A 23,286-nucleotide genomic window follows, 5' to 3' on the forward strand; every position below is an offset into this window, starting at 1 on the left:
GGTGAAGAAAGCTGCGTGTATGTGTTGTAATTTTTTGTGTCCCTCCTCTTGTTGCAGGGACGTCTGCCATGAGCTCCTTGGTCATGTTCCACTCTTCGCTGATCCCAGCTTTGCCCAGTTTTCCCAGGTACGTTCTATGCAGTCAGGTGGAACAGCTTAAAAGGCAGCGCAAGTGATTTATGACAGGTTGTAAAGCACTCCTGATGATAAAATATATGACATGTAGTATCATAGTAACAGCTTGTGTATATCGCTCCACACAATTCAAAGATCATCTTAAGATTGGTAGGTATGAATGAAACAGTGTTGTTTGGAGCCATGAGCTCCTTGGTCATGTTCCACTCTTCGCTGATCCCAGCTTTGCCCAGTTTTCCCAGGTACGTTCTGTGCAGTCAGGTGGAACAGCTTAAAAGGCAGCGCAAGTGATTTATGACAGGTTGTAAAGCACTCCTGATGATAAAATATATGACATGTAGTGTCATAGTAACAGCTTGTGTATATCGCTCCACAGAATTCAAAGATCATCCTAAGATTGGTAGGTATGAATGAAACAGTGTTGTTTGGATGATGTCGTATTTTATTTGAGAGTTTGTGAGAGAATTTTGAGTTCAAGTTTTGTGTGGGTACAATTCATTTGCATTTTAGGTATTTGTAATTATGATCACTTTAAGAGATGTAAAGCTATAGCAACACATAAAGTGCCTTTGTAATGCATTTGTGAAAATGTAGGACAAGAACTGTGAGGACGTGTACAGCAAGTAAACTTGGTGGGGGGGGGGGAGATATATCGCTCACATGATCTTTATTTTTTTATTCTTATTTTAATGGGCTTTGTTATTGGCTGTGCTGGTTCAAAATTATGTGCTTTATGTGTTTTATCTTTCTGCAAATAAAACTTGTGTGTGTTTATGGGGGTTGGTTGTGGGCGTGGTGCATCTTCTTCGCTCCATGTGAGTCTTTCAGGTGCTGTTGACATGTGTAGGGGTCAGGTGATGTGACCTCATTAATCTCACCATCCAGTTTCTAAAACAAAATGTTTTATCTGTCATGACTTATCTTCCGTTATAATGATTTCAGGCAAGTGTTTGCCGAGCTCTCAGCTGCTCTTTGGACAGACAACATGTTGTGATTACATAGTGATTGCTGAATGATAAAACATACATTGTGTTGGTTACATTACTGAGCTCTACACGTTCCTGAAAGGCGTAATATGAAGTGCCCTAAAGATATGTTCTGGTTTTTGAGCAGATGTTAGTGTGCCACAGTATTTTAGGAGTATTTTCAAAATATATGCAGCATGTTATACAGTTTTTTTTTTCTTTTAATTGGGAAAGGGGGAGGGGGAATGAAGAGGAAAGGAACAATTCTAAGATCAAATGAGCAGAATTGAACACTACATTTTATTATACTAACTCTGTTTTTCTTTTTCTTTTTTTTCTACCCAGAAGACATAATTAGATATAGCTTCAAGGTACAAATGTAGATAACAAAATTCGCTGTTAGTGTTTACTAAATTGCTATGCAGTGATGAATAAAACATCGTTTACCAGTATTCAGTGTATTCTATCATACCTAAAAGTTCCAAGTTCGTGTATGCTTGCAATCAAATTATAGTTGCTTTGACTCCAAAGGTATGCAGAGCTGCTAAATTTCCATGATTGTGCAAGGAGCCAATCCTGTGATAACAATCACTATCTCTTCATGTCCTGACAAGAAAATACCCCTCCCCCCATTTGAGATTGATTTTTGCCACATGAGATGCATGTGACACAAAGGTACTGTATCTCCTTGCATGCTCTTTGGAATCTCCCTGTGTTATAATGCATGACCGTCAGCAGCCATAGAGTATGGCTCAGGTTATACCTCGTACCTCGCATGCACTTTTGAGCCCATTACTATCTTCTGACAGCCAGCTTCCCCATATGTGCCAGTGTTGATCAACAGTAAGAGACAGCTCTATAATGCTGTTGTCTAAACAATTACCTGGTACCTGGTACCTATCTCTTGTTTCAAACTAAATCTCATGCCCAGAGAGATAAGCATAATTGGAATTGTTCTTACAGTAATTCTCTGACCACATGGAGGTCCGAAGGGTGACACATGCCAGCAGTGGTCAATATGGCTTGGGTCCCAGATGTGAATGATACGCTGTGGTTGTATGTGAGGCCCCTGAATAGATACCTACAATGTACAGTAGTTTATGACATGTAGTCAATGGATATTACAAGTTGTATCAACGTGGAATTTGTCTTGAAGCTTTGGTGTCTGTCGAGCCTCCCTCCCCCCCCCCCCCACCTGTGCTCCTGTTTGTTTTTGAAGTCACAAGCTGAGCTGTCACATGTGTTTATCAAACATGAGATATTAGTAGAAACAATGTATTATCAAAAGTGATGTACTAGGTAGTGACAAACATTTGTAGACAGCTAGCTTGGCTGTGATAAAAATCTGTCATCTATTACAGAGTACCAGTAAGACATTTTGGCTTCTATAGAAACCAGTAATCCCCAAAATTTTAAGCACATTGAAATTTTTGCCCAGACAGAGGTGCAATGGTGTGAAAGTTTTTTTGTGACTTGTGTCTGATACATGACAGTACTTAGCTGCCTATTATGTATTTTGTAATGTGCAATCCAAACATATGGTTGTTTGTCTACATTTATATTCTTATTTCTGCTACTAATGTCAAAGCAACATACTGTAATTCTCTGAGAAACATGGAAATATGAAAACAGTAATAACTTGAACCTGATACATGTTGATGTATCTTTTGTAACACGTATTTATCTATATTTTTGCCGTAATGAATTGCTCAATATAGAATTTGTGATTGCATCTGCAGTAGGGCCCTATATCACAGGAGACTATTCATGTGAAATACATATATATATTTATATATATATATATTTTTTTTTTTAGTCGATTGCTCAGTTTAACAGTTTTACTTGTCAATTTCTTCATTACATCGCAGGAGATTGGACTTCTGTCCCTGGGGGCGCCAGATGAGTTCATCGAAAAACTTGCCACAGTGAGTTTTTTTTATCGTGATGTAATTTCTCCTGTATATGCAGTCTCAGTATTATTGTAGGACATGATGTAAATAGGAAGTTTGTTTTGCAAGATGAATTCCTGTTATCTATGAGATATTCACCCACAATTTAGAAAATATCAGTTGTTGGGGCCTTCTCTTTATCTCAGTTATCTATAGGGTAGGTAAATTCCTTATTTTCCCCCCTGCCTTCTTATATGCATGTAATTATACCTGATGATGGTATGTTTTGTATTTTTGACCAAATTAACTCTCTATTTGTATTACATATTCACAAAGATTTCTATTTCTAGATAGAAGTCCATTAATTTTGTAGATCTTTTGCAGTACTAAAGTAATTGCACCATGGAAAGCATGTAAGACATTCACTTGTCCTTTCTGATATGTAAACTTCACCCTAAAAAGACTGGGGGGGGGGGGCCTAAAAGGCCCCCCCCCCCTCGACATTTCGCGCGATTACTCAGCAACAGGCAGTGCTCTCGCCGCGATGCTCTATGACTTTTTTCTTTTGAGTTTCCCGCCCATTTTGACACCAAATTTGTGACGCCCAGGGGTACAGTTCTGAAGTTACATAACTTTTTGTAAATGCACGTGAGACCGAAAATGGCTCAAAAATGTGATTTTGTGTACAAAGTCAATGCAAATTGAGTTTTATCACATGGTTCATATAAATATGCTTATTTTTACTATCAATGGCTAAAATCAATTTGTTTTAGTGGTATTATGCTTCAAAAAGGGTCTGCCACAAATTTTGCTGAAAAAAACAACAAACACAAAAGGTCGAAAAAACAAAGAAATACATAAGAAATTCATAAAACAGTAAAATAAATAAGAAATTAATTTTGATACCGAATTTTTCTTTAAGTACATTTGCGAAGAATGCTACAAAGAATATCTAGACCAAAAATGAGCACTTTTGGAGCTTTATTTACTGATTTAGATAAAAAAGTCTGATTTCTCGCATAAATTAGCATAATTAATCAAAATAAAATAAAAGAAGACAATTTTGGAAAATTTAAATATACGATCATGTAGATTACATCGCACACTATCATTGTGCAAATTTCCGCGGTGATCGCGCGATCCACGGCCGAGATCTTAAGGGGGGGCCCTTTAGGCCCCCCCCCCCCCAGTCTTTCAAGCTACCGAAATAGCCCAGTCTTTTTAGGGTTAATGCAGACACAGTGGTTAATTCAACATATGTTTCAAAAACTTGAATTTATTAACTTGTAGGCAACAGAAATACAATGTACTCAAGAGAGGCTTACAGCTGAAGGGAAAGATAAGTTTCTGTGCAATGGTGGCGTGATATTTTCATGTCTTTATATCGAACTCCCAGAAACCTTTTTTATTTACAAATGGGGCATCCAAAGATGGCAGTTTACCTGATGAAGTAACCATGCTTGTTGTGTTTTTATTTCTTGTGGAGAGAGGTGAAGAAGCAACTTTCATTATGAGCAAGAAAGTGTTAACAAGAAAGCACTTTATCACAGGCACGCAAATAGAAATTCTCAGCTATACATGGCATCTGTCGTGCTTTCTCAGGATAGAGAATACTACGTGTGACAAATATGAAATATTAGCCAGTCATCCATTACAAGATGTTACCCATATTTGCCATGTGAGAGCTAGGCCTTTGTATGCAACTGATGTAATCATCCAAACAAGAGTTTTTAAGAGATTTGTCCATCCTCATCCATATCATCTTATTGTGTGCTCTCCAACAGTGCTATTGGTTCACGGTCGAGTTTGGGATGTGTCGTCAGAACGGTGAGATCAAGGCCTACGGCGCTGGCCTTCTCTCCTCCTTTGGAGAGCTGCAGGTGAGTCCGGCCCTGATGATGGGATTTAAAATTTGACTTTTGATTCAGTTTGGGAGTAGATGATATGCTGGGAATTTCTCTCTGACCCTTGTGTGGTGATATACATGTTGTATTTTTTACCTGCCAGGACTGCCCACATTGCAGTCATTTTCATAAAATGTGCAAGTTGCCTTTATAGAGTTTTATAGCAAGTTGTTAGATGCATCAACAGTTCCCACGTAAGCCTACCAAAATCACATCACCAAACATAGATATGGATATATCTTTTTTTTTATGCCTCCGCCACGAAGTGGTGCCGGAGGCATTATGTTTTCGGGTTGTCCGTCCGTCCGTCCGTCCGTCCTTCCTTCCGTCCGTCCGTCCGTCCGTAATGAATTTTGTGGACAGGGTAACTATCAAAACCTTTTGAGGTATCCTAATGAAACTTGGCATGTATGTGTATTAGGGGGTGAAGTTGTGCCTGTCAACTTTTGGGTGCACATGCTCAAGGTCAAAGGTCAAAAGGTCAAGGTCAAGTACATAAAATTTCACTATTTCCATCATATCTATGCAATGCCTGAAGATATTTTCTTGAAACTTAGTGTATACATGTATTACCCGATTAAGATTCTCTGGTGAAAGTTTGGGTCATGAGGTCAAAGGTCAAAGGTCAAAAGGTCAAGTAAAAACATTAAAACTTCACCTTTTTTCTTTGTACCTTGGAAATTGTTCAAGGTATCTTCATGGAACATAGTATATTTACATGTACTGACTGGCAGTGATTATCCAGAGAATTTAGGGTTCATGGGGTCAAAGGTCAGGGGTCAAAGGTCAAGGGCAACACTTCAAAATTTTACTATTTCCCTCTTGTTTATGCAATGCCAGCAGGATTATTATTTTTTTTTTTGCACTTGGTGTATGCATGTATAACCTAATAGAGATTCTCTGGAAAGTTTTTTTTTCTTTTGTTTTTGCCTCAAAGGTCAAAAGGTCAAAGATCAAGGGAAAGTGCTGAACTAAGTTTTTCCTCCATATCTCAGGTTATCTTGAAACGTACTACATATTTATGCATGTTCTGCCTGACAGTGATTATCTAATGAATTTTAGGGTCAAAGGCCAGATGAAAATGGTAACAATTTACTATTCAATACAGAAATTCCACTTTTTCTCCATACAATGTACCTTGAAAATTACTCAATGCATAAACGTTTGAATGGGTCAAAGTCAAGTTACAGTCCTTAAATCCCAAATACATGCTCTCCTATTCATCCAATTAAACCTAGGTCAAGGAAGGTGAACATTCAACACATTTGTGACAAACTTGTCATTTTAATATTTTGCCAATTTTGTGAAAATGTAATCACACATTGTCCACATGTACTATCTAGACCTATTAGGAGAATCATGCATTATGGCGGAGGCATACCAGTCGCCATAGCGACATTTCTAGTTTCTTTTTAATTCTTCGCACTCTAAGCTTTCCACTGTGACAGTTGCATATCACAGGTGTATATAAAATACCAATAATATATTATTAGCACGGACATTACTGTAGACACCCACCAAATTGGTATAATACAATCAAATGCTTGACAATCACTGTGGCATAACAATAGCAAGCTGTATTTGCAGGACATCCTACAGTGCAAATCTATGAATCTCCATGGTATCCCAACACTACCTTGTCTTGAAAAAAACAACAAAAAAAAAAAACAACTTTGCCCCGTAACACCCATATATGTGTGAGACAGGGGCATGATCTGTACTTGGCACATCTGTCCTTGTTTGACCTGTGCATTAGTAAAATTTAATCAGACAAGTTTTGTAACTCCTTTTGATGCTCAGTGATGTGCTCACATGAATCTATGATTAGTAGGCCTACCCTTTCGTACCATTTCAACATTAGCAAGCAAAATGCTGCAGTTTAAATTGCATTGATGTTTCCACAAGTACGTAAGGTAATTTTGTTCTTCCTCTTTCCCTCTTCAAGGTAATTCCAGGGTCCAGTTGTTGTATGATTCAGTATGAATGCTAAATCTAGATCTTATCTCTCTGGAGGCCAAATGAAGAAAGACCCCCCCCCCCCCCCCCCCCAACAAAAAAAAAAAAAAAAAAAAAAAAAAAAATGAGGACAAAATTCAAGCAATCACCCCTTGCTAAGGACAGATAGTCAAACATAAAATTCATGCTATCTCCGGCAATACACTTGTAATCTGTTGTATCTCTATTTCCCTCAAGTGCATAGATACTTGAAAAATGTAATCAGTCATTGAGTGCCTATTCTATCTCATGATATTTGTATTCCATTGTGAAATGTCAGAGGTTATATGTTTATCCTGCAAGACCATGTTAATGGGCATTGTCTGTAATTGGGAGACAATTTTGCTTGTCATGGTTCATAGAAATCTCTTCATAAGATTAAAGAGGGTAAAAGGTCTTTGCCAAGTCTTACACTGTATGGTTTGCTAAGATTTTTGTCTGTTTTCATCCATTTACTATATCAGATTCACTTTACGGAATCAACACAATTGCTCTTTCTTTTAGATAACAGTCAACCTTGCCTAACTTAAGTGGATGTCGCACAAGTTGAAAACTTGTTAAAGTTACAGAAAATGTATACCCTGATGCATATAAACATGTGTTAATTTATTGTGTAAGTAGAAATTAAGTTTAGTCTGATTTTCTCCAGTCCCTTTGGATTCAAGTTAGCTGAGGTTGGCTGTATTAATTTTATTTAAAGATATTTTCAGATACACCACAAATGATCATACTGACATATCACAAATGAGTGCAGGTGAGTTCACTTTCAATATGCACATGTCAGTGCTTTGACTTGTAAGGGTGTATACGCTTTATTTGCTTTGGTCACTTGTCCTCTTCTTCCCTTATACATCAAGAATTAATCCAAACAGTGATACATACAAAATATTTTTTTTTTTTTGAAAATTAATAAACAAATTGAGCAAACATAGTAGTAGGTATACATATACGTGTAACTTTCAGTGTAATTTTCTGTTTGGCTAAACATTCCCTTTCTTTCACAATTGTCTGGTGTAGTAAATTCAATTTGAGATAAATATTAAGTCATATTTGGCATCTTCAAAGGAAGTAGCTTGTGGTAATGTGCATTTATACATATCATATTCATTCTGCAAGTGGCAAGTGATTGATTTCCTGGCAGGGTAGTGTTTCCATATCTTCAGCTTCCATTCTGTTATAATGCACTTTTTAAGTTGCCGCTTTTGTCAAATTTATAAAGATGACCAAAACAACAACAACAAATGAACAACAAATAAACAAAACTCAAAGCATAAGTTAGCCTTTGGTTGCATTTTGGATAGACTAGAGTCCCTTGATAAGGCACAGCCATATGTATGCCAGAAATATACAACACAATTGTTTTGTTACCCCATCAAGTGTAAAAGTTATGAGGTGAATTCAGACAAATTTTGTCATAGAATAAGAAGCTCTGTCTCTTACTCTTTGTTTTTTTTAACCTTCTCACCAGGAAACTCATTTTACTCCTAAAAGTATTTTTCAAGCCTGAAAACATATACATTTACATGTACATGATGTATATATCATATTCGGTGATTGTGATCATTTCCTGCCCCTTATGTACTTCACTTCTGTACACAACATTTCTCGTTTGCATAGCTTGTGTGTGCAAGCTTTCAACAATGTTATAACTTATAATGGAATGTGAAAGCATTGACAAATATCCTTTTATACCGTCAAGATGACTTCCGTAACAATGCTGTACTACTGTTGTACATTGTACTTGTCTTATTAGTCATGCCTGTTTTTCAACTTTCCTTGTTATTATTATTTTTTTTTTTGTGGGGAGGTCATGACTTGTCTCTCTAATCTTTGTAATCATGCAACACCAATGATATAACAGAAAATATAGTTTAGTTATTAAAACAGATTAGCCTTTATGTATGCCTCATCATATTTCCGGTTTAATTTGTTAATGCCCAATTACCGTGTCAATGACCATTTATCCATTTCTTTATATGCTCAGTAAGCTCTTTAGATTGTTTTTTATGTTATTAGTTTGGTCATCCTACATTTGCAAAAGATGAAAATTAATGAAATTGAATAAAACATTATATGCACATTCTAATATTAACCATGTACCTTGTAATACCACTTTCAATTCAGTCAGGATATTGCTGATATCCACCGTTCTAATATCAACATCACAATTATATGGGATGTTTCATTTTATTCCTCACCTACCCTTTGTTTATAACATTTCATATTATGCTGCAAAAGGTGTGACTAGATTCGAAATGGGCAGCTAGGATAGTTAAGCAAAATGACTGGAAATAAGACAGTAGTCTTACCTTCTTAAATTATTCTATGTATGTTTTAATGCATCCTGTATGTTGGAGTCCAGTATGTGAATAGACCACTTTGAGAACTTTTTTTTTGTGCTCTGCATATGATATTTTGTCACTCAATTAAAGAGAAAAACAACAATCACTGACAATTCATTGTTGCAGTCTGTGTCAAGTATGACACTATACTCCAAGTCACCTCGTTTCAAATTCCTTGCAAAGGAACAAATGAACAAATTCATTATATCTGTAATTTCCTCTGGACAGACTGTTGTCACCTCAGCTTGAAGCTATTACTTGAGAAATCATCTGGGGTTTGATTAACAGGAATATTACCATTTTTCAGACTATCGATGTTTTCACTTCAATTTTTTTTTCTTTTTAAATTGGTCATAACTTGTCACCTTTTCATCATTTGTAGGGTGGGGTTTCAATAGAATGAAAAATGTTTGTTACCCCCGAGTGTTTACAACATTATTTCCTATGTATTGTAAACTATGTTCAGTCCAATATATTTCGATTTAAGCATTGATACTGATACATATACACAGACATTTTTCTGTCAATTCTGATACTTTGAAAGCATCCTACCACTAAGAATGTTCAATGCTTTCTGAAGGAGTTGTTGCAAACAAGTTTATGCTCATGAAGGTAAGTTGTTGACAGGAAAGAATGGGGCAGGGTGGGGGTGGGGAATAGTCCATCCGTTCAGCTTTCCTTTGCTTCACAGCTTTGTCCTTTCAATTCATGATGTGGAACTCTGTGTTTGTCCTGTCTATGCAGTACTGTCTGTCGGATGAGCCAGAGGTGCGACCTTTTGACCCTGAGAAGACCTCGACAACACCCTACCCGGTCACCAAATACCAACCCATCTACTACTTGGCTGAGAGCTTCCAGGATGCCAAGGAGAAACTGAGGTGGGCAGCATTTATTTTTAATCCATTGAGGATGGGCTGATTGTGCTACAACACATATTTCCCATAGACACTTGCCTAAGCATAGTCGGGACTCGTCCTCAACGAGTAAAGTCATTGGCCCCCACCCAAGGATCCACAAATGGAAACTCAGTACAGTGATGATACTTAATCACCCACTACTTTAGAACTTGTACCAATCGTCTATAAAACAAGAGGTCAAGTGTTAGTTTGGATGTGCAGTGTATTAGAGATGTGAGAGTTCAGAGTTTAATCTGATTTCAGGTCTTTTAACTCTGCCAAAAACTCACTTTTTAGACAGTTTGGCAATTCAGATGCATTGAAATGTTCACGGTTTATTGCATCTCTCAGATTTTTTATTTTTTTGAAAAAAGGTGAAAATATTCTCACAATGGTTAGCCCATGGGAGAACGTTCCCAGAATGCTCAGCCTGTGGGAGAATGTCCTCAGAATGGGCATCCATAGGCAAACATTTTCATAATGATCAGCACATGGGAGAAAGTTCTCCATGGGAAAATATTCTCAGAATGGTCAGCCCATGGGCAAGCATTCCCAGAATGGTTGGTCCATCAGGAAACATTCCAAGAATGGTTAGCCCATAGGAGAACATTCCCGGAATGATCAGCCCATGGGCAAACATTCCCAGAATGGTTAGCCAATGACAGAAAGTTCCCAGAATGGTAAGCCAACAACAAAAAGTTCCCAGAATGGGTGGCCCATTGGAGAACATTCCCAGAATGGTAGCCCATAGGAGAACATTCTCAGAATGGTCAGCACATGTTAGAATGTTCTCCAAATGGTCAGCCTATGGGAGAACACTCCCAGAATGGTCAGCCCATTGGAAGAAATGTTCCCAGAATAGTCAGCCCATGGGAGAATGTTCCCAGAATGGTTAGCTCATCTGAGAACATTACAGAATTGGTCAGAGCATGTCAAATGATTCTCTCTCACCTGGGCCCTGTTTTGTGAAGTGTTAGAATTGATTATATAGCTGATTTGAACTGTAAATCTATGGCAGCCTGTGTGGTAAGGAGATTTAAAATTGATTTTATCTTTTGATAAAACGGGACTCTGATCATGTTTATCCAATTGTTCTCTGGTACTTGACTAATTCCTGTAATGTAAACAAGTCAATGTGTTCTAAAATTTCATAATTCTTATTTCACTTGCTGTTGTCTCTCTCTCTCTTCCAGTGCTTGGGCCGCCAAGATCCCACGGCCGTTCTCAGTTCGCTACAACCCGTACACTCAGTCCGTGGAGGTTCTGGATCAGAAGGAACAACTGAAGAACCTGGTGTGCAACGTGAAAGGTAGAGAGATAACAAGACCGAATTCTAGTGGGCATTTGTTCCTAATTCAGATTGCTGCTTTGGGCTTTATGAGGAGGACTTTTGCAAAATAGGCAGTCACAGGCACTAAGGCCCAAATTTTAGAACGGTAGATAGAATCAAATCACTGGTTTAGATTCAGTCCATGGACTGTAACGGTCCAAAATAGGAGGGTATGCCTGTCACATGTTCACGTGCAGCTGACTCTTGCAACTTCCAATAGCTATACGTTGAGTAAGTCTTGTTTTTTTATGCAGTTTTGTTAAGGTAGTCAGACTTTGGAAAGTCGGCATTAATTATTGTGGAGGTATCTATAGAAGTTGTCATGCAGCTAGTATGGTGAGTGTAGTCAGTTTAGACAATTTCACCTTCTGTGAAAGGGACAGTAATCTTAAAAAAAAAAAAAGAAGAAGAAAAGCAGTGGAAAAAAAATTGAAATCAGCCAAAGCCTGAGCAAAATAATTCAAATGTTGTGCGCAGACGAATTGTTGAAGCTGATAAATCTTCTAACCTGACATCTGGTGAGAACCACAAAATAGCAGTCCTAGCTGCATGCCAAAATGTATTTCTTGTTGAAGAATATGGTTAAATCATATCCACCATGAAATCAATATGTGAATCATTTATTGAGCTTGCATGAATCAGTCAAACTTTGCATTTGTTGTAACTCAATGTTCTTGATACTCGAAGCATTATGTGTCTTGGCAAGAAAATATGAAACTATGTAAATATAGTGACAGTTCATGTTTCAAGATACAAAGGAAAACACAGTATTACACCCATGCCACCAAGGTAACTGTTTTGAGCTTCCTATAGAATGCTCTGGTAGAGGTTGTGTCATCAGACCAACAGTTTAATTCTTAATTCCCACTTACTAGTATTCACTAATTAGCCCAATTACCATACTAACTTGAAACTGTTAGAGATTCACTGTTTTCACAACAATTCAAAACTTTGATATGAAAATCAGGTATATTGTATATGTTCTTTCAGTCATATTCTAGTAGTAAATCAGGTTTTGGTTAGGGAATCTTATTTGAGAGCTGTTGCAAAGTATGATTTGTGAATGGTTAATATGGCAAAATGTCAGAAAATTTGTGAAGTTCTTGCAAGAAAAGTGTGATGCCATTTTACCACCACTTTTACTGATTTTTTTTTCTTGTTATTCATTTTCAGCTGATCTGACCATTCTGTCTGAAGCCCTGGACAAGCTCAAGTGAGGAATCATGGACAAGGGGTGTGTGTGTGTGTGTGTGAGTGTGTGTGTGTGTACGCGTATGAGAGATATACAACGAAACAGCATAAGGTTTGTCAAATTGCACATTGCATAGGCATCTCGAAATGGATCAGTTCGTAATTCCACTTTGCACATGAGCAGAAAAAGGTCATTTGTCAATTCACTGATATAAGCATGTGTGATGTGATGATTATGCATTGGATCCTAATCTAAATGGTACTTGCCAGCACATCCACTTGAGAGCAAGCTTGGTATTTGGCAATATAAAAAAAAAGAGGCTTTTATTGCATTCAGTACAAAACAATTAAATTGATGCCTGTTATAATGTCAACTGATGGACTGTTCTGGTCACCTGGTTCAAATGTAAGTTCACTCTTTGTTTGAAAACAAATTCCATAAGTTGTTACATCCGGCAAGCTTATGCCTTATGCCTCTTTGAAAAATGAGTGAAGTGCCTAAACCAACTGAGAGAAAAAAAAAGAAAGACCATTTGTACTGATATGTCTGTGAGCTAATTACGAACTGGCTTGTTTGGTACACATGGATGAGTATTGATTCTGCTCTGAGCCACATGCATTGACCAATTAATTTGATCCAGAAACCCAAGGCCAAAGCAGCTCAAAGTTTGATGTAATTATGAATGTGATTGTGAGAAGGAGTGCCAGAAGTCATGACACGGCTGAATGACCGACAGGAATTTAGCTCAAAGTCAAACATTTTGGAGTGTGTGCAGTGCAAATACTCTGTGTGCTGTTAAAGTTTTGTCCATTCTGTCGAAGTTTCTGAATTTATCACATACTCTCTTGTAAAGACAAATTATGAATCAGTCTTTTTCTCTTACTCATTTTGTTTACTATTTGTGTTTGTGTTTCATTGGATTAACATGTACTGGTTGGTGTGGAAAAAGTTGTGATACATTTGTTCATTTTATAGGAGCCCATTATAACAATCTTTTGTATACAATGTACAATTGTATTTTACATTTGTGAAAAAAAAAAAAAAAAGATCTTGTGTATTCACCATTCCCTGAAATAAATATGCTTCATAACGCATGTCATACACGTATTCCCAATCACTTTTTAAGTTAATTAAGTGAGGCTACAATAAAGCCTTATGTGGCGAGGGCCCAATATCTCATGTAGATATTTGTTTTGATATCACATTATATGTATTCAAAATCATGGTTGACTTCCATAGCAATTCTGGCTTCCCCAAATTCAAAATTTTGACACTTTATTTTCCAGAGTTGGTCAATATAACAATGTCTTCGCATGATGTTGCCAAGTGATCATGATTGTATTTCGTTTGTTCAAACTGATTACTTTACACAATTATAATATACAAATTCTAAGTGTGAGTGTCAGAACAGGTAATTTTTGTCTTGTAAAGGAGATGATCATTGACAATTCCTACTTCCACCTTCTTCATTCTTGATGAAAGAAATGATAGATTCAACATCCAAAGCACAAAATCATGCGATATTTACAATATCGGTCAGGGAACAGCCTTATAATTCTTGTTGTTAAATTGTTGATGAGAGATGTTATTGAAGTATATATATTCTGATTACAATATATATTTTTTATATCTACACAGTATTTTTCTCATTGTTTATGAGAAATGTCGCCGAATTGCACAAAAATTTGAATACCCGCTGTAGATATGCTTCATGATTATGGCAAGAGCAGTGTAGGTTATACCAAGACACTGTACATTGAAATTTGAATGAAAGGCATTTATGCAGTGTAATTTTGTTTTCTTAGACACGAGAATAGATTATATTGATATAACTGAAACAAAGAGGCATTGATTATTTGAATGTTATTTTTGCAATTGTTTTTTGTAGTATTAATCATGCCGTTCATGATGTAATATTTACATGTAAACTGGAAAATTTACCCGTACAGAAATAATTTGAGAGTTTGTGCTCTATTGATCTGGTGAGAAAATAGGATATGACTGATTTTTGTGGATATATCAATAGTTTTAAGATTCTCATATCCAAGAGATGATGATCCAAGTTTACTAAAACTGGTCCTCAGCTAATAGGAAAAAAAAAAGAAGAAAATACTAATTAGTAACTACACACAATTGTTTGCTTTTACAGTACACATTCTATTGTACAATAATTTTAAATGATTATTATCAAATCTTACATTTTACAGACTTTGTATTGGGTGTCCTGCTACTTTCAAAAATACAATATTATTGTTAATAGTTGTGCATAAGATAGATACTTCTGTTTAGAAATACAGGAACTAGCTCCATCTGATCAAAGTTTTTAACTGACAAATCCCGCCCATGAAAGCCTCCTTTTTGAGAGGGAATTGCTTGAATACATTTTAATCATTGATTTGAGGTTGATAATCAGAGCTTCATTTTGCCTTAAGATGAACAACTTGCCATTGCTGAATTTGCATATGAAATACATATATGAGTAGCCCATGCTGTTGAATCATAAATTTGACATACCCAAGCAGAGTGGGCAAGACATAGAACTGAGAAAACCTTTGTAGGTTTGTGTGACAGTGGGAACTTTTTATCTGATTTTAGATTGCTCATGCGTTTGATAAATGTGTGAACGTTTCAAAAACATTAGCATTTACTCACTTCAAGTGGCTGTTCGTCTTAATGTATGCAACGGCGTAGCCAGGATTTCATCTTAGGGGGGGCGGTTAGTCTGCGAGGGAGCGAAGCGACCGAGCCCGAGCGAGCGGAGCGAGCGAGGGGGGGGGGGGGGGGGAGGGTGTGGGAGGGGGGTGTCCCCCCTCCCACGGTAAGAACTTTTTTGCATTTGGATGTTGTAAATGGTGCAATTTGATGCATGTTTTTGCGCGTTTTATCGACGTGAAACAGTCCCACTTGTTTATGGTAGCAGTTTATTTTGATGTAGATTATTATTGAACAATTTGCCTATAAAAGGGTATAATTTAGATACACTTCTTGTATTAATTCTTTTCACTGAATATCATGAACGCGACTGAACCCGAGCGAGCGGAGCGAGCGAGGGGGGAGGGGAGGGTGTGGGAGGGGGGTGTCCCCCCTCCCACGATAAGAACTTTTTGCATTTTGATGTTGCAAATGGTGCAATTTGATGCGTGTTTTTGCGCGTTTTATCGACGTGAAACAGTCCCACTTGTTTAAGATAGCAGTATATTTTAGTGTAGATTATTATTGAACAATTTGCCTATAAAATGGCATAATTCAAATATTCTTTTCACTGAATATCATGAACGCGACTGAACCCGAGCGAGCGGAGCGAGCGAGGGGGTAGGGGAGGGTGTGGGAGGGGGGTTTCCCCCCTCCCACGGTGAGAACTTTTTACATTTTGATTTTGCAAATGGTGCAATTTGATGCATGTATTTGCGTGTTTTAACGACGTGAAACAGTCCCACTTGTTTAAGATTGCAGTATATTTTAGAGTAGATTATCATTGAACAATTTGCCTATAAAATGGTATAATTCCAATACACTTCTTGTATTAATTCTTTTCACTGAATATCATGAACGCGACTGAACCCGAGCAAGCGGAGCGAGCGAGGGGGTAGGGGAGGGTGTGGGAGGGGGGTTCCCCCCCTCCCACGGTGAGAACTTTTTACATTTTGATTTTGCAAATGGTGCAATTTGATGCATGTTTTAACGACGTGAAACAGTCCCACTTGTTTAAGATTGCAGTATATTTTATATCATGAACGCGACTGAACCCGAGCGAGCGGAGCGAGCGAGGGGGAGGGGAGGGTGTGGGAGGGGGGTGTCCCCCCTCCCACGATAAGAACTTTTTGCATTTTGATGTTGCAAATGGTGCAGATGCATGTTTTTGCGCGTTTTATTGACGTGAAACAGTCCCTCTTGTTTAAGGTAGCAGTATATTTTAGTGTAGATTATTATTGAACAATTTGCCTATAAAATGGTATAATTCAAATACACTTCTTGTATTAATTCTTTTCACTGAATATCATGAACGCGACTGAACCCGAGCGAGCGGAGCGAGCGGAGCGAGCGAGGGGGTAGGGGAGGGTGAGAGGGGAACCCCCCTCCCACGGTGAGAACTTTTTACATTTTGATTTTGCAAATGGAGCAATTTGATGCATGTATTTGCGTGTTTTAACGACGTGAAACAGTCCCACTTGTTTAAGATTGCAGTATATTTTAGAGTAGATTATCATTGAACAATTTGCCTATAAAATGGTATAATTCCAATACACTTCTTGTATTAATTCTTTTCACTGAATATCATGAACGCGACTGAACCCGAGCAAGCGGAGCGAGCGAGGGGGTAGGGGAGGGTGTGGGAGGGGGGTTTCCCCCCTCCCACGGTGAGAACTTTTTACATTTTGATTTTGCAAATGGTGCAATTTGATGCATGTTTTAACGACGTGAAACAGTCCCACTTGTTTAAGATTGCAGTATATTTTATATCATGAACACGACTGAACCCGAGCGAGCGGAGCGAGCGAGGGGGAGGGGAGGGTGTGGGAGGGGGGTGTCCCCCCTCCCACGATAAGAACTTTTTGCATTTTGATGTTGCAAATGGTGCAATTTGATGCATGTTTTTGCGCGTTTTATTGACGTGAAACAGTCCCTCTTGTTTAAGGTAGCAGTATATTTTAGTGTAGATTATTATTGAACAATTTGCCTATAAAATGGTATAATTCGAATACACTTCTTGTATTAATTCTTTTCACTGAATATCATGAACGCGACTGAACCCGAGCGAGCGGAGCGAGCGGAGCGAGCGAGGGGGTAGGGGAGGGTGAGAGGGGAACCCCCCTCCCACGGTGAGAACTTTTTACAGTTTGATTTTGCAAATGGGGCAATTTGATGCATGTATTTGCGTGTTTTAACGACGTGAAATAGTCCCACTTGTTTAAGATTGCAGTATATTTTAGTGTAGATTATTATTGAACAATTTGCCTATAAAATGGTATAATTCCAATACACTTCTTGTATTAATTCTTTTCACTGAATATCATGAACGCGACTGAACCCGAGCGAGCGGAGCGAGCGAGGGGGTAGGGGAGGGTGGTTTCCCCCCTCCCACGGTGAGAAGTTTTTACATTTTGATTTTGCAAATGGTGCAATTTGATGCATGTTTTTGCCCGTTTTATCGACGTGAAACAGTCCCACTTGTTTAAGGTAGCAGTATATTTTAGTGTAGATTATTATTGAACAATTTGCCTATAAAATGGTATAATTCCAATACACTTCTTGTATTAATTCTTTTCACTGTATATCACGAACTCGACTGAACCCGAGCGAGCGGAGCGAGCGAGGGGGTAGGGGAGGGTGTGGGAGGGGGTGTCCCCCCTCCTACGGTGAGAACTTTTTGCATTTTGATGTTGCAAATGGTGCAATTTGATGCATGTTTTTGCGTGTTTTAACGAGTTGAAACAGTCCCACTTGTTTAAGGTTGCCGTATACTTTATTGTAGATTATTATTGAACAATTTGCCTATAAAACAGTATAATTCAAACACACTAGTCTTCTTGTATTAATTCTTACACTGAATATCATGAACGCTGTCTGTTCAGCAATCAAACAGAAAAAGCATGCACACGAGGGTGTAGATAGGGGCATATCCCCTCCCACACGAAGGTGATTTTGCGTTTTCAGACCTGAAATTCAGCGATCTGGTGCAAATTTTTGGTGCAACACTTTTTCATCGAAGTGTTAAAATCACGGAATTTAGCTCTTATTCCGAATGTGCACCATCTGTGCGTATGTATAAAGTCTAGTGAGGTAGAACTTAGGGGAAGGGGGATTCCCCCTCCCGCTCGCGGAGCTTTTGCGTTTTTAGAATTGAAATAAAGCGATCTTGGTATAGCCACAGTCTACTTCTTTGCATGGCGGGGGGGGGGGGGGGGAACAGGAAGAAGGCGTTGGCGAGTGTTATCTCCACTCTTCCCTTCCGATGGAGCTTGTATCTTTTTAAGGCTGAAATTGAGATATCTCGTATACGCATAATAAGCATATTTGATGGAATCAACATTTGGGTAATCAAAAAAAAATGATGGGGGGGGGGCTGAGGGAGGAAAGGGTCGATTAAAAGGGGAAATTCCCCTTATACATGAGGGAACCTTCAGTTTTCGGAATATTAGTGAAAAGTCTTGTGCACTCAGAATTATTCAGATTTTTTTTTAATCTAAAAAGTGTACTTAGCTAGGGAAAGCGGCAAAGAGGGGGAGGGTTTGGGAGGGGGTATCCCCCTCCCAAGCACGAGAGATTTTGCATATTTTGAATTGAAATTCAACGATCTGGTGCACACTTTGAGTGAAATATTCAAAAAAATATATCTTATTTGATGAAAGGTTGCAAAGGAGACCCGCTTCATGTGCATGCATACAGTATACACGCATTTTTTTTTTCCGCCTCCCAACTCCTCGGTCCAAATCTTAGGGGGGGCGACCGCCCCCATCGCCCCCCCCTGGCTACGCCAGTGAATGTATGTATGTTATCTTTTAAACAGTGGCATCTTGTTTCCTTATTGTTTGTACACGTGCGGGTGTACTCAATTCACCACATTCTTGCTTTCTGTGATAATCTCTGTCTTAAACCACATTATTTTTTTATCAAATTGTAAATAGATGGCATAGTTGGGAATGGTTTCATCAAGGGGTTTTCAGCTAATTGGCAAATCGACTGCCACAAAAGAAAAAAAACGGAAAAAAAAATATCAGTGTGTGTGTGTATGTGAAGTGTTTTAGACTTTTATCTTGTATCCCTCATTTGCAGCACCAGCATTAAAAGACAGTATGAAAAAATTGGAAAATACAAACCTTCAAGTCTAATGTCGTTTATTTATTTCTTATTGGTTTATATCGTCATTGTTTCCTGTAACTTCGCTACAACTGCTTCAGCTATTTTGTGCCTTTTTCGACCACACAGTAAATTACAACATCAACATCAACTACTGCCACTACTACTAGGCTAGAAGAAGAAGAAGAAGAAGAAGAAGAAGAAGAAGAAGAAGAAGAAGAAGAAGAAGAAGAAGAAGAAGAAGAAGAAGAAGAAGAAGAAGAAGAAGAAGAAGAAGAAGAAGAAGAAGAAGAAGAAGAAGAACTACTACTGCTGTACTACTACTACTTCTACTACTACCACCACTTCTGCTAACTACTCTGTGTTAGTATTACATGTAGTACTACAGCTTGTATAAATGAGTGAACAAATGAATGAATGAATGAATGAATGAATGAATGAATGAATGAATGAATGAATGAATGAATGAATTTATTATCCAATGGAATAATAACCATTGTACACATTTACAGTCATCTACTTCTACCACACTTTTACGACTACTACTGCTATTATTACCATGTACTCCAGCGACCACCTCTGATGTATTACTTATAACTAACAGCACTCTTAGGCGTAGAAATAAACAGTATGAAAGAGATGGAAATAAGTGCTTACAAACCATCAAATTCAGCGTCATTCATTGATATCAAGTTTCTCCCTGTAGGCAGGGTACAAGAAGAAAACAAACAAACAAACCAAAATGGACATTAATAGGAGTTTGAACCAGTCCTGTAAAATCATCTCGTCATATAAGCGGTTTTTGTTCAATCTGATCTGTAAACGAGATTCAACTGTGAGCCCCAAATTTCCCTGCTGATTCTGGTTGTTTTCAGTCTGAAGGTGATGACAAATATACATTTACAGTGTTTATGTTTCAGGTATGTTAGAGGAACTTATCCAGTCGTTTGACTTTTATTCATGCTTCCTTTGTATTCATTATGTACTGTACGTCGATACGGTTTATTGCCACTTAGTCTAATATCAGATGGTCTACTTCTCAGTTTGTCTAACACCACTACGGCTAAACTCATTTAGTCTACTATCAATTTCGTCTAATGCCTGTTTGGTCTAATCCTCACTTAGTCTAATGCCCAGTTTGGCTAATTTTCATTTCTTCTAATGACCAGATGGTTCTACATGTAATTGCAATTTTTGTGTCCTTGGAAATTTTGCCATTTTGTCTCGTAAACTGGGGGTATTAGACGAAATGGGCATAGCCCATCTGGAAGTAGACCAACTGGTAAAGAGGCTAAGTGGCAATTGGACATTGTCATGAGACGAACTGGTTGTAAACGAAACGGGATTAGACCATGTGGGTTGAGGCTAAATGGCTATTAGACGAAATGGGAGTAGACCAAGTGATGGATCACCCGTCGATACAACATAAACCACTGGGAATAACAATCGTGGTGGTACATAATTGTATGTAGTGGCGATGGATGTATAGTAGAAACATTTGATAACTTGAAAACGATAAAAAGTATGAATACTGTAGTGATGCAAAGGTGATAGAATGGTTCGATCAGTGAAGATGAAGATGACGCGCGCAAGATCAATTTGTATGTGTATTGACAGTCCTTAAGTGAGGAAAAGTGTAAATAAGATTATCAAAGGGGCTATGATACTTTTTTACTTCGTCACATATTCCGCCTTTGATAACAAAGAAACTGAAATTTGAATGAAAGAAAGGACGCCTTTACTCCTTCGCACCAGGCTGCTGAGGATACATGTAAGACGACGCAGATATTATGTAGGCGATGATTAAAACTCTTTGAAGGCACCAAATGAAAACAAAGTTCACAATGCACAGATATTGCAATTTGCGTGCATGATCTCTTCGAGTAATTGCATCACAAAAAGGCTTGTCACTGCCGTCACGTATAGATCGATATTTTCGAAGTAATATAGTCTGCTCATAGTGCGATGCGTTGTTTGGTTCTGAGATATGACGTCACATCAGGGGTGTGTAGTATCTTACATTGCGGTCGCTTACTTTAGATAACAATTAAAAGTGTTTTCGTATTATTGTCGCGTCTACGCTGTGGACGCAGACACAGTAACACCGCCTCAATCGCAGATCTTACAACCGAAGTTTTGAAATTTGGGAACGAGCTTGATTTGTTCTTCAGTTTAATCTCCAGCTTTCTTCGCGCTTTGGTTCCTAAACACTGAGGCCCGAATTCACGAGGTGGCACAATCTTTGTCCCTGAACAAAGACCGTAGTTTTGTATTGGGCGCCAAGTGTCGCATGGCCTATTTCGTTACGAAATGTTAACATTTCGTCGACGTACGAAAGGATCATTTCGTCGACGAAATGACTGATTTCGTAACGAAATAGGTTATGCTACTAGTAACACTTGGCGCCCAATACAAACTACGGTCTTTGTCCATGGTTTAAACCGTGGGCAAAGATTGTACCACCTTCGTGAATTCGGGGCTGATAGTGCAATTATGCAATAGCATCCGGTGCCACCTTAATAACGTCATCAGTTCGCGCCTTCTGTCCTCTTGAACAATACAATGTAGTTTGACACGTGACATGACCTCTCCCAACGTCACCTTACACCCAGGAGTGGACGAAATCAAACGAAGAGGGTTTTCGCTCAATTTCGAATCCTACAAGAAACATATTTGTTTTGACGACATACTTAGTAGTCCATGTGCCAGGCCAGATATTGGTACCATCTGAGGTGGCAAAACCTTTTTGGTGTCATTTTGTTTGTCGGGCATAGATATGCTTATCAAGCTATGATAGCATTTCCAAATGAGTAGCTTAGTCCTAATTAATGAATTTTTAACCCGTTTGGTTTCGCTGTTATATCCCTTTACTTCTGAATCGAAACTAACCGCTATAGAGAGAAGAGCACTGTCTTCTGAATGTCCACAGGTGTTCTGTTGTAAACGCGGTGCGCTTAGTCTTTATTCAAGGCAGTGAAGGGAATATCCAAGGGTTATGATGTCCACAGCACTTAGTCTTTATTCAAGACGGCGAAGGGAATATCCAAAGCTAATGATACAGTGTATATCCCTTTATCTAAAAAGCAAACAAAAAACAATTCCTAGTGGAAATTTTCAAAGGTCACACTCTGCCTGTCTTTGGTCAAAGAGCGTCAAAAATATTTGGCATGGTCGGGTTGATGGCTGAAATCTATGACTAAGCTACTACTCTGGAAATGCTATTATACTTTTACAGCAAAATAATATTCCTTAGATATATGCCATTTCAAAATGCACAACTATAGAACTTGCCACCTCAGGTGGTACCAGTAACCCATTTTTCGGGTCTTGGCCCATGGACTAATTGTGTGACAATTGTTTCCGTGTCTGTGTGTGTGTGTGCGTGTGTGTGTGTGTTTGTCTGATTAACAACAATATCAGTTCTGGTAAACACTGCAAAAAAAAAAAAAACAACAAAACAAAACAACGTACCGTTATCATATCTAAAGTTACTAATAAAAGGAATTATCTATACTGTATTTATACTACCCTCTCAACAAATACATCAGTTTTAAACAAAAATCACTCTGCTCATTTACAATAGTATTTATTATTACGTATTGTAGTGTACCGGTTCATTGTTTGATGGAAATAAAGCTACATTGGCGTGGCATTAGTGTTTTCACCTCAGCGTTTTCACCGGAAAATGATGAATAATCAAAAATACGGCAAAATCCACGAGGAATTGCTTTTTTGTTTGTTTTTTAGATAAAGGATATACACTGTATCATAGGCTTTGGATATTCCATTCGCCGTCTTGAATAAAGACTAAACGCACCGCGTTTAGCTCTGGACAGCATC

The 23,286-nt window shown here is 38.2% G+C and overlaps 1 protein-coding gene across 1 annotated transcript in view; it reads left to right on the forward strand.

Moving 5' to 3' along the window:
* LOC140228543 (protein henna-like) overlaps positions 1–12,709 on the forward strand; it is a 36,199-nt gene extending 23,490 nt beyond the window's left edge. Inside the window, exons 9-14 of the mRNA XM_072308776.1 lie at positions 58–127; positions 2,969–3,025; positions 4,774–4,869; positions 9,975–10,108; positions 11,320–11,435; positions 12,630–12,709. Coding sequence (XP_072164877.1) covers positions 58–127; positions 2,969–3,025; positions 4,774–4,869; positions 9,975–10,108; positions 11,320–11,435; positions 12,630–12,673 — 517 coding nt within the window. The 3' untranslated portion in view covers positions 12,674–12,709. The remainder of the gene's footprint in view (positions 1–57; positions 128–2,968; positions 3,026–4,773; positions 4,870–9,974; positions 10,109–11,319; positions 11,436–12,629) is intronic.
* Positions 12,710–23,286: the final 10,577 nt, after the last annotated feature.

This window comes from Diadema setosum, chromosome 5 (genome assembly GCF_964275005.1).
Source record: "Diadema setosum chromosome 5, eeDiaSeto1, whole genome shotgun sequence".
Lineage (NCBI taxonomy): Eukaryota > Metazoa > Echinodermata > Echinoidea > Diadematoida > Diadematidae > Diadema > Diadema setosum.